Source organism: Poecilia formosa, unplaced genomic scaffold, assembly GCF_000485575.1.
Source record: "Poecilia formosa unplaced genomic scaffold, Poecilia_formosa-5.1.2 Scaffold831, whole genome shotgun sequence".
In the NCBI taxonomy this organism is placed as follows: Eukaryota; Metazoa; Chordata; class Actinopteri; order Cyprinodontiformes; family Poeciliidae; genus Poecilia; species Poecilia formosa.
In genome coordinates this window covers 105,048-116,931 of record NW_006800770.1, presented here as the reverse complement: position 1 = coordinate 116,931, position 11,884 = coordinate 105,048, and the positions used below count along the sequence as shown (strand labels likewise).

Below are 11,884 nucleotides of genomic sequence, written 5' to 3'. Positions count from 1 at the left end.
GTCTTGGAATCAATCTATAAAAATGTTTTGTTAAGGAATATTCTTTTGATAATTAACAATAGTGAAACACTGAGTCAATCAGAGAAAGTCAGAATAAATGAACAGTGATTCTCAGAGGTCAAGTTAGAGAGAGAAGAAAAGAAACTTAAAACATACAATTCTTCTTGTACATCTTTCCAGTTAGGTACATGGTGCCTTCCACCCAGCTCTCTCCTCTAGGGAGTTTCTCTCAATCTTTCCCTATCTGGTTAACTGGTACCTCTGTCCTCAAATCAAACCCGGTTCAAAGGAGTTTCGGCGGAAAGGAGAAGAAAAACATCTCCTCTGAAAACCTCCCTTATCAGTTACATAAGAAAAACACCTGCTCAGAAAGCTTCGTTATCAGTTCATTCTGCCCAGTAAACAAGTCAAAGTTTTATTGTCCAAGACAACGTCTAAAGACAAAGTCACTTCCATAGGCAGGAGAGCAGCAGACTCTAGAAAGGGTACTAGGGTGTGTGTGTGGATCAGGGTGTGTGTTTGGATCAGGTTGTGTCCTTACCACCTCCTTGCAGATCTTGCAGAGGCCAGAGCAGAGTGTAGGCCAGCTGACCCTGCATGTAGAAAAAGGGGGCCATGCAGCAGCTGGGATGGTCCGAATGCTGCACCTGGGAGCCAAACTCATCCATGATGTACCACACAGGAGCTTTTTCTTCTGCTGACTGCACGAGCGCGCGCACACACACACACACACACACACACACACACACACACGCGCACGCACGCACGCACACACACATGCGCACGCACACAGCCGAGAAGGGGGGTGAAACACATGCTGACTGAGAGAGAGCTGTAGTGTGAGGTCATTCTCAGACTTGCCCCTTGGGACAGCTGGTAGGTCTGGTTGTATTTCCACATGCGCTCCAATATCAGCTCCACTACGTCTGGAGGGGGGACCTCGCCGTGGAAGTCCACCCCCATTAGGGAGGCCATCCTGGGCAGCAGTCCTGGAATCTGCTCCAGCTGTTCCCGGGCGTGCTCCACCCGGTACGTCCAAGCATGGTCCACCAGAAAGATACTGCAGGAGGAGCGCAGAAAGCCTAGTTGGAGACTGGATTTCAGCAGCATGTTGTAAAAAGATGCTAAAGTCCTGAGCATCACTATGTGTCAGCAGCAGACATCAGCAACTCCCCCTGTGAAAATGTTCAAGCTTGTAGATCTGGAGACGTCTCTGCTCGTCTTTCTCCCTCATGTATAGTCGTGGGCCACTTTATTAGCCACACCTTGTTTCAGTTAATATGATAGCATCACACAACCGACCGTCATCATATCAGGTAACCATGTCCACTTTGAATGTGTGCTAAATAGAGCTGAAATTACCCATCAGATTAATCAGTTATTGAAATAATCGTCAATTAATTTAGAAATCAATTCATTATTAGCTGGAGTATACAAACTCAAGAAAAGACGAGTAATTAACCCAAACCGTACAACAATATATATCCATTGTGCAATTACAATTATGGTGAAAACTATTATTACTATGTAATACGTGATGACTATTAATCTGATGGTCATGTTTTGTTTTGTCTCTGTTCTAAATGAACCTGTCTGGGTTGGTCTAAAACCCAGACAGAACCGACACAGAACCCACCATCAGTCTGACATGGAGCTCTAACCGGACCTATTCAGGAGTGTTTCTGGTGTCTCTCCATCATGTATCTGGTATGAATACATACCAGACTGAGTGATTTTCACAGTCATTAAGTTTTCCCACAACAAATATATTTTTTAAAAAGTTGCATTTTATTGCATTTCAGGCAATAAAATGTTTATATTTCTATTTTAAAAAGGGCCTGACTTATTTCTAACATAATGTATATCTAGTGTTGTATTTAAAAAAAAAGCTTAAGTGGTTCAATGAAAAATCTACAGAATGTGCCAAGTTTTCGTCTGATTGTCTAAATGTCCCATTAGCAAAATAATTATCTGCAGCCCTAGTTTTATATTGTCAGTTTCCTGTTCTGATTTGACAGGAGTGTGTGTGTACCATGTATTTAATACCTTGTGGGCACCATTTTTCCTGACACATTCTACATCAGTGGGGAGCCACTGTTCGAAGCCTGGACCCCACAAGGGGAAACATTGTTTTTGGGTCAACGGTTAGGTTTAGGGACTAAGGTGTGAATTGAGTTTTGGTTAGGGTTATGTTGTTGTTTGTAATGTTATGTAGCATTTGTTTGTGCTGCTTTGGTTTCTGATATATTAAAATTATTTTTTAGGTCATCCAGAGATCACCATCCCTCCCGATCTTCCTCCAAAACAAACCAAAGTGGGTTACTTTTTTTCAGTGCTCCTTTTGTGCAGGTTTATGCCGTCATTAGAGCTGGTGGATGACCTAAAAAATATTTTAATATCTCAGAAACCAAAGCAGCACAAATGAAAATTTTATCGTCACATAAGGTGCACAAACCACTCAGGCTATTTGCTGGAATGTTTCACGTGGTGGAGTGTTGGCTTCACTCAGCTGCTAGTTATTCCTGAATAGGTTATGTTTTTACGGTCTTCACCTGGTTGGATCGGAGACTTCCAGCCCACTTTCTCGAGTAACAACCACTTTACACCCAATCACCACTCCAGAATTGCCTTTTTTCCTCTCCCCATCTTCCTCCTGTTGGACCTTCATTATTCCAAACACCTCCCCGGCATCGTAAACCTGCAGAGAGGCAGAGAACACGGCGAACCCGGCGGGATTACAACAGAACCCGGGTTAACGCGACACTTCATGCAGGTCAGCTCCGTGTGGTGAGCACACGGAGTGCTCAGTGCTCACCTCGTTGGTGATCTTGTGATAGAGGCTCTTCCAGTATACCTGAGGGACCCCTGAGGACTGCAGGCCCCCACCCTGCAGCACCACGAAGGCCCCGAACCCCTCATCCGGGTCATCATTCAGTCCTTCTGGGTCTGTTGACATCTCCAGGACAAAGTTCCAACTCACGTGCGAGCAGCTGCTGCAGACTAGGAAGAAAATTTCTTTTTTGTGTGTGCTTGGTAACCATCTTGAATACGCATTATCGCCACCTAGTGCTCTGGAAAGTGAATGAGTAGTAGTTTCTTCTCTTTCAGGTTTTCCCTTCAGCGAATCATCTGTCTCATTCAGTCCTGCGCTCTTGTCCTGTCTCTACCTCAAGCCACCAACACACAGTCAAATCTCTTTTTGTTTAGCAACTAGAGTTTTTCTTCACTTTACACCCAGCAGTGCTCCACCTTATTATTCAGCCAGCTGAATTTTACACACAGGACTCTTCACAATATGATCCGAAGAGGCAAAAATAAAGAAAAAGTGAAATCCAACCAGTCTCACATCCCCCCAGAGACACATCACCAGAACCCTGAACCGGTCGCCTGACTGTAACAGTGTTGTTTCATAAGAATCATGCCCTCATAAATCATGGCCCCAAAAATATCAGGTTTTCAAAACATAAATATGTTAATATGTGTAAGTTGTACTTTTTCAGTTTACACAACTCAACTAACATGATACTTTTGAGTTAGATTAACTTGTGCAATTTTAGTGAGCTCATCTGAAGTTAACTGAATAAATCTGAGTATGTTTTATTCTGGAACAAATCCCAAAGCTTATTTTTTTAAAGTAGAAACCACTTATATAAAAAAAACTACCTAATTGAAATACTTCCTGGCTCCTGCTTTTTATGTTTCTCTGCTCAAAATTTAACAGATGATATAGAAAGCAGTAATAGTTTGCTGACTTTTTTTCAGTAAAACATGACATAGATATGAATGCTGCACCAACAGGCAGAACACCACAGTCATACTGCTCACTCATGGCCCAGTTACATGCAAATATAATGCCAAAACTGGTTAATTAGAGAACTGCTCTGAAAGTGGCTCATTAGATGAACTGACTGCAGATGACCGTTTCTCCTTAAACTTGCTGCTGCTGGTGACACAATGCATTGTGGGATACCTTGCTGGCCAATCCCCACCGCTACAATTGCCTCAACAGAATCAATTATTGCAACATATTAAAGAAACATGCCACCATCACAGTATATTTTATTTTTTCCAACACTGAAATAAGTTGTTCAAAACTTTCTCTTCGGTGGAGCAAAAATTGAATAATGTGTGAACATCAAGCAGTAACCCTTCACAACCCAAAGTCCTCACCACTTTCAAATATTTAACGTTTTTTTTGCATGAACTCAACTTAAATAGATGAAGTTATCAAGCATTTTTAATCCAAAAGTTCACAGCACGTTTAAGATGAGTACAAACAAATTGATGAGAATTAAGTTATGTTCACTCAAAGTCTTTTATTAAACAGAATGTTTAGTTAACTTTGATGACAATCCGATTTGATTTGTGTGGAAACTATCAGCTGTCATCTGACAGCTGATAGTTGTCAGCTGTCAGACGGGTCCACACAGCAAGCTGTTCATTACAAACAAACAGTGTGTTTCTCTCACCGTGTAGATCTGTAATAAACCGTATTGGTGTGTGCTTTGCTTTGTTGTTTTCACTGTAATAGTTTGTGTTTTGAACCATGTTACCAGATGAGTTACACCTTAAGGTTTTCAGCCTTTCTGCTCATGCTGGACAGATGTCCAAGTTTCTCCCTTTTATCACCATGTTCCTTTCCTGAGATTTATATGGATGGAGTTTCCTTCTGTTTCTTTGGATCCAGTATGGATCACATGAATTTCCCTTTGCAATTGTAATGTCATTTTTACCAGCGATAGAATTACTGCACATTGGTAATAAACACACCGCTGAAGTTTATATTACATGATCCTAAATAATACCATTATGTGTCTGACTAATTACAAGATTATGTTTTTCATATATAAGGGGACATTGACCAGATATTTGACCAGTGTCAAAGTTTCAATTAAATTCAAAAATAATATGGGGAATGAAAGGGAAATGAAAACTAAATTCATCAAAGTATCTTCAAAGAATCATTTTGGATGGTGATGCTGTGGGTGGAAAGAATCTCTGGTAGAGGTCAGTCTCGCAACCAATCTGCAGATGTCTCTGACTGAAGACTTAATTTCCAGGCACCAGAGTCAATATTCCACTCTCTTTAATATTCTACCTGGCTGTACGGTTAAAGGCGGGCGAAGACGCTGCGGTCTGGGATCTGATCCTCGTCCAGTCAGATTGGTGGAAGGAATGGTTTGGGCTTCCTCCTGCTCTGTTCTAAGGGTTTGGGGTCAGAGTTCAGCTAATATTTGAGTTTTTGAGATGCTAATAATTTGCTCCCACTCTATACCTTTGGATTAAGTCTCAGATATTTTCATATCTTCTCCTCTAGTTTCAGCCTCACCAGCCCATCCTCCCACTGTGCTCATTCATATAGATCCAACACCGAAGAAACAATCTCCAGCATGTAACTTTTGAAAATATTAAAAGCTTAAACATCAGGTTAAAGGTCATTTTTATTATCTCCTCCACGCCGTTCAAAGTACTTGAATAAGATGTTCCAGTGTATAAATGTGTCCACAGGTCTCACTTATATTAGTAGAACTTGCATGGCTTTGACTCTACATCTTGAGAAAGCATTCTTTGGCATTACTCCACACTTGTATTCCCTGTAAAAAGAGAGTAGACATGAAACTAGACAGTGAGCTTTTACAGAAATGTAAGCTGAGTTTAGGCTCTTCTCTACCTTCTTGCACATGCTGATTTGCATGAGAGCGTAGTTGATGAGCGCCTCTTGCAGATCTTTGTCCTTCTGATCCTTAAAACGGACGATGTCTGCCCACGCCTTTTCAGCATGCTCACTGGAAAAGACACATGAAGCAGAGCGGTACCAGAACCTGATCCATCAGCCATGCTGCTGCTTTCACACAGTCTGCAACTCACTCGCACTCAGCTGTTTTCTCCTTCACAGTCTCTTCCCCCTCTGCTATCAGCTCCTCCAGGAGGTTGAGCTTGGCATCCCTCTGCTCAGGTGCTTCTTGCCCAAAAAGCTTGTTGGTCATGCCTTTTAAGGAGAAAGTGCGCACTATCTGAGATGGTCAGCAAGAGAAACAGAACAGAAAATGGAATAAATGAAAAGCTATTGCCTTCTGGATTAGTTACATGTTTAAAACACCTGACTGAGTTTATAAATGTTACATTATGTTGCCAAAAGCGTTCACTTATCTGCCTTCACACATGGCCCAACACTATGCACTCTTTTAGGAAGACTTAGGGAGTGTTTTATATTGGATGGGTCATGATGCCTTCTGTAATTCATCTCTAATGTCTTCTATTAGGTTGAAACCAGAACTCTGTGCAGACCAATGCTGTTAGCTCATGCCTAAGGTCTCATTCAGGTCTGTATGGTGCAGTCGTGTCAGACCAGGAGGATGGTTCTAACATCCATCCATCCATCCACCCACCCACCCACAGGACACAATCAAGAAAACACATACAGAGGAAGTTTAAATACATTGAATAAAAACACGTGTACACCTCTGTTTCTCACTCTCCAAAAGAAGGTTTCATGCCTGGACTTATTACAGCAGTGCTATCCTGTCATGTAGGTTAGAATCGCCCTACAGTGTAACCCGTTCCTTCACTACTTTCTGCAGCATTAGTCTGCATAACTATATGCTGGGTTTTATACACCTGTGGCCTTAGAAGTGATCAGAACAGATTAATTAAAGCACTTGGATCCTTTTGCCAACATAAAGTTTGGAATAAAGGACCTAATGTGTGATGCTGCGTGATGCTACATGATGCTGCATGGTGTACCCCGGTGGCCAGCTCCTCACGCTGCTGCTTCTTCGAGATGAGGTCCTGGGACGCCATTTCCAGCTCAAACTGGCTCAGCTCATGTTTTCTGCACACTGCTCTGCAAAGGCAAAGGCAATACTAAATTCCATTTATTTACCTCATACAGTATGTCATAGTAGGGTTAGAAAACAAAATGAAGTGGAGGGAAAATGCTTAATGATTTTGAATATCTGTTCTAAATGAAACCTTAATGGAGTGGGTGCATTAGAATTCAGGACGATTTAAACCGTCTCATTGCATCTCTGGCTGTATTCTGAGGGTGCAGAATACAAAAAAAATAATGTTTTGCTTCTTCAGCCTCTAACAGGTTTTCTCCTGGGATATCCTGGATTTAGAGCCATCCATTTTCACCAGCTCTAACCAGCTTCCACACACACAGTGTTTGTTCTTTGTCATTCCTTGTTTTGTTGTTTTTCCATGAAGATCAAAAAGTTCAAATTTCTCTTAATGAGCAGAGCAATGTGTAGTTTGGCCACCTGAGTGTTTTTGAGAAACTGCAAACAGGACGTGTCGTGACTTTCCTAACAATGGCTTTCTTCTTGCCTGTCTAACTTAAAGTCCAGATTTGTGCACAACTAATACTTTTCTACTGAACAGGTGATCCAACGTTAGCTTTGGATTTCTTCACTTCCTCCAGGGTAACCATGGATATCTTGGCTGCTTCTCTGATTAATGCTGTGAGGCTGTTGTAGAACATAATCCTGTTTTGAACATTCCCTCTGACCTGTTGCTGGGTTCCTGGGTCTCCATGACGATAACTGTTCTGTGATGTTTTCTATCAAACATTTGAGGACAGAAACACAACAGCTGTATCTAGACTTATATTGTGTCACACACAGCTGGACTGTTGTTGACTTCTGGAACAGTCCCAGGGCCATACATGCACACAGCCCCTCCTGAATGTTACCTCACAGCTTCAGCGTAGGACAGATATTCTTTCAGCTGATCAGCATAATGTTCCTCTTCTTCCAAGATGTCGTCTACTGAGGCAGCATAGCTGTAAGTGAATGACCAACATGGTTGCTGTCAGCATGAGGTCTTTCTGCATGTTTTAACTGAAGAGCTTCTCCAGACTATCAGATGAGTTGATTTATTACAAGAGAGTTCTTACGCATCCATGTGATGACCAGCACTCTGCAGTCCATCTCCCATCTCTTTCTCAATGGCACTCCACTCACTGTAGTGAACACACCAATGAATTAATTTTTACAAGGGATCAGAGACACTTATGAATTTGTTCAAACAGTCTTGCATAAGGTCAGCATTATGACTAATAACTGAGACTTCTAAATCACTTTAGTTCAGATAAAGGATGCATGCAGGCATGTTGTCAAACCTGAAGACTCGTCCATAGTTTCCGTGGACTTTGTAAACAGCATACAGTCTATCGGCAACCCTCTGCAGGACAGAGAAAAACTGTTAATCTGCAATGCAAAGGTTGTAGGATCCACTTTGTCATCTGCAGGAATTCTCCACTAATACTGAGCATAAAACATTTTACTAGCATGTTCTAACGATCCCCTAGAAGCTCCTGGATTCTGATGTTCACAGTAATAAAGATGGCAGAGGATTTACATTGGAATGTGTGCTGTCCTACACGTCTCGACTGTAGAACTGCTGAGAGGCTCAGAGGAACAGCCAGGAGTCAATTAACAGGAAGATTTTTCAGTTGTGACATTTTCAGTGTGTACGTCATATTTTGCATGAAGTAGGACTCAGTACTACCGCTGGTGGTTTCTGATAAGCATGACACGACCACGACCAACCGCCCAGGGAGGGATCTTGTGAGGGATGGCATTAGCCCCCCAATAACTCCCTTGTGGAGTTTAACAGCTTCAAAAGATTTTAGGCAATTACAAAAAATGTTTGCGCGCGTGTGTGTGTGTGAACTTACAGTTCGTGCTCGAAGCAGCTGAGAAGTGTGAGACTGAAGCCCATCGCTGTAATGTTTCATCTCCACTAGGCGTCTGAGATGAAGACATTAATGAAATATTTCTAGCATGAAAGCCTCAGCATTATCAATAATTATTTAGTGACAGAAACACTTTTGACCATTTAAGGTTCACAGAAATCTCTATATCAGGGATGTCACCCTCAGTTACACAGGTTGTCAAGATGAAAACCTGGTCCGAGTGAAGGGCCACCCTGAATCCTGCCTCACAGCCCTGCTCTAGAGAGCAAATTCCCACAGGAAAAGCTATAAAAAAAACATCAGGACATTCACTCTGATGGAACAAACTGCCAGAAAACTGTAAAGATGCTGAAACACAGGTTTTTTAACTGAAGGCTGACACCCACATGTTTAGAGTTGCATTTGATTCACAGTAACTGGAACATTGGTTAATTCTACTCTTCATTGAATATTTCATAATAATCTGCAAACAACACCGTAAATGCCATTGTTTATTCTACATGAGTGACAATAAAGACATCTTATCTTAAAAATGTATCTCCTTTGTGGGGTTTAACAGCTTCAAAAGATTTTAGGCAATTACAAAAAATTATGAAACTTTATGGTTTCATAATGTTAGACTTACTTATGTGGACTTCTCACCCTGAAGGTGGCGCTCAAAGCTCTGAGTCTGGAATCTGCCTGCAAAGGAAATGTCAGGAAACTTTCAAACCCAGAGAACACAGAACATCCCAGTGATGACAGAAAGCAGAGCTGCACACCTATACCTTTGCCTGGAATCCTGTCTCATACACCATTTCCTTCCAGCCATGCTCCTGCCACATAAAGTCACAGAGAAATGTTTTTTTACTTTAAGATTTGAGCTCTATAGGATACATATTTGGATCAGGAACAAAGGAGCAACATTCCACACCTTGGTGAGGAAGTGGTAAAGCATCTCGTTATTGGAAAGAACTGGATGAGAGGCCACACGGAGCAGGAAGTTCTCCAGTCCAATCCTGCGCCGCTCCACAAAGTCTGGGTCCATGTTGTCTGCAGAAAGCTTGTGCCATACAAACTCTGCCTGCAAGCAGAAAATTCAACATTACCCCCACCTTTCTGTACACCTGGAAAGGTTTGTAAAATGTGCCAAGCCAGGCTTGGTGAAGGTTCTTGTCTATTATTGTTGGGAGAAAGAAAAACAAGTCATGGTTGAAACTTGTTTTTGTTTATAAAACAGAGTGATGATGGCTGAAAAGCACCTTAAGCCTGGCTTCAAAACCATTCTGATAATCACAAAAAGTCCTATTTACTGAATATGAAGAGTTAATCTGATATATTTAATATGAACCTCACTCAGTTCATCTGATCTAATGAACTAAAGAAAAAATTGTGACTCAATTTACAAGTCCAGATATATGAATTATGATTTATGCAGCTATGATTGTGGAGCTTACAGAGTGAAATTCTCTGGATTGCATGTTTCTTGCTCTCTATACCTTCTTGCACATCCTTCCATAAAATTTATGTTCAAATATGTTTTAGTTCTTTCGATGTGTGTGTTACCTGGGTTGTTACCGTAGAGGTGTGAATATAATGTCAACAAAAAATAAGATATATATTTCATAAGAAAAATTGTTTACCTGATCTAAACCATATTATTTTCAATAAACGAGAGAACAGAATCAAATCCCTGAGAAGACATGCTGTTCTAGATTCTTCAGGTACTTTGAGTCACACCATGTTGGACAGAGAATTACTCCACTGAAGGAGGAAACATCCAGCATCGCCAGTAAGATGCACTGATGTGTCGAGAAAAAAGTCAGCTGAATCATAATATTCCAGAGTCAAATGTGAGACCATCTGTCTAACAATTGATGCTTTGTTTACATTGGGTCATTCAGAAAGACAGTGATACCAAGCACAGCTGAATGCTGTTTAAGCAGGAAATGTGTTGAAATGAACAAACAATGCCACAATGCTGCTTTCCCACTAGGGTAATGCTTTGGGCACGTTATCCCTGAATACATAAAATAACTAATAAATGAGAGGCCGTGGAAGCAGTATTAATGCAGTATTGAAACAATGGATGAGGGACATACATGACATTTTCATGAGGAGCCACCCTGAACTCACCCTCTTCTCAGGCAGAGGAGGAACCACGATGTATGGATATGTAACTATCAGATAGTTCCTCAGCAGTTCAAACTCACTGTATCGCCTCCACAGAGAGTCAGGCGGTGGATTATGGCCTTCAGCAATTGCATCCATTGGTCTTTATATTTTGTTCAAGACAAAAAAAAACAAAAAAAAAACAGAAGGTGAATTCTGCAATATCACAGGAGGAGGAAGTGCAGCTGCACGCATTTTTAAACATCAGGTGTCAAACTACAGGACATCTTCAAACAGCAGCCGGTGGATTACTGTGCTCACCTTGTCTCAACCAGGTACACAGTGTAGGTCTCCTGTATGCTGACTGCATTCTTACCGCTCCTTTTCTCAGCTTCAGCAACACTGATCTCCATCCTCCGCAGGAGACAGGAGCCTTCTGTCAACATCTGTCCCAACATAACAACCCGCGTCAGGATGGAGATGACAGTTAAAACCTTCTGGCTCATCACGGCCACGGAGCTCCGACGTAGCTGCGTAAAATGTTTGTGTTCGTCAGCCCAGTTTTCCTCGCATAAGCGAGCCCTGACGTAAGCTCATGTTAAAAACCACGACACAAAGCGACGTCTCTGCTAAACAAAAAGACGTTAAGCAAGATAAAGCGGCTGTTTACCGTGTTATTTAGGCTCCCGTCAGATGCTGCTAAATCCGACTCATCGTTAGAAGTCACCGACTCTTCCTTCACGTCCTCCGCCATCCTTCCTCATCAGACCACGGGTCCAGTCAGTTCGCCTCGCAGTGTTGCTTTGCGCGCGAATACTAGATATTACGACTCGTTAAGGATTATGATAGAAAAAACAAAAAAAACACAAACTAATTAATTTAAGCACTAGGATAAATTTTCGCTGAACCTTTAAAACGAGGCTTAGTTTTTGTATTCAGTCGGTAGAGAAGACGCGCCATACACAGAAACTACAGTTGTCCTGGGTTGACTCCATACATTTAAAGCCTCTATGGCCGCAAAAAATGAGCACCAATGAGTTGCATAACTGTTCCTCACCAAACGCTAATCTGTTTTTTTTTTTTTTTTAAATTGAC

General features: G+C 41.6%; 1 protein-coding gene across 3 annotated transcripts; it reads right to left on the bottom strand.

Annotated features, from left to right (window-relative positions):
- Positions 1-2,892: 2,892 nt before the first annotated feature.
- Positions 2,893-11,796, bottom strand: LOC103131760 (sorting nexin-4-like). Of its 3 annotated transcripts, none has more exons than XM_016666883.1 (14): positions 11,460-11,795; positions 11,111-11,235; positions 10,814-10,952; positions 9,612-9,761; positions 9,466-9,513; positions 9,324-9,379; positions 8,681-8,753; positions 8,123-8,184; positions 7,898-7,963; positions 7,694-7,783; positions 6,745-6,844; positions 5,869-6,014; positions 5,672-5,786; positions 2,893-3,000 (listed from the first exon to the last, which is right to left on the bottom strand). In XM_016666883.1, the coding sequence occupies exons 1-14, from the start codon at positions 11,541-11,543 to the stop codon at positions 2,977-2,979; spliced, it is 1,278 nt and encodes a 425-aa protein (XP_016522369.1). In that variant the 5' UTR covers positions 11,544-11,795; the 3' UTR covers positions 2,893-2,976. The 3 variants fall into 3 exon arrangements, with proteins under 3 accessions (XP_016522369.1, XP_007543543.1, XP_007543544.1); XM_007543481.2 differs by lacking the exon at positions 2,893-3,000 and adding an exon at positions 4,043-5,594 and having other exon boundaries at positions 11,111-11,319; positions 11,460-11,796; XM_007543482.2 differs by lacking the exon at positions 2,893-3,000 and adding an exon at positions 4,043-5,594 and having other exon boundaries at positions 11,460-11,794.
- Between the last annotated feature and the right edge of the window lie 88 nt (positions 11,797-11,884).

What these genes read in the sequence shown, in the direction of transcription:
- LOC103131760 (XM_007543481.2), bottom strand. Translation starts at nt 11,543, where the DNA reads ATGGCGGAGGACGTGAAGGAAGAGTCGGTGACTTCTAACGATGAGTCG. An exon ending in AACTATGGACGAGTCTTCAG is followed by an intron (nt 7,964 to 8,122) that starts GTTTGACAACAT and finishes TGTTCACTACAG; the next exon opens with TGAGTGGAGTGCCATTGAGA. An exon ending in AAATCAGCATGTGCAAGAAG is followed by an intron (nt 5,595 to 5,671) that starts GTAGAGAAGAGC and finishes CTCTTTTTACAG; the next exon opens with GGAATACAAGTGTGGAGTAA.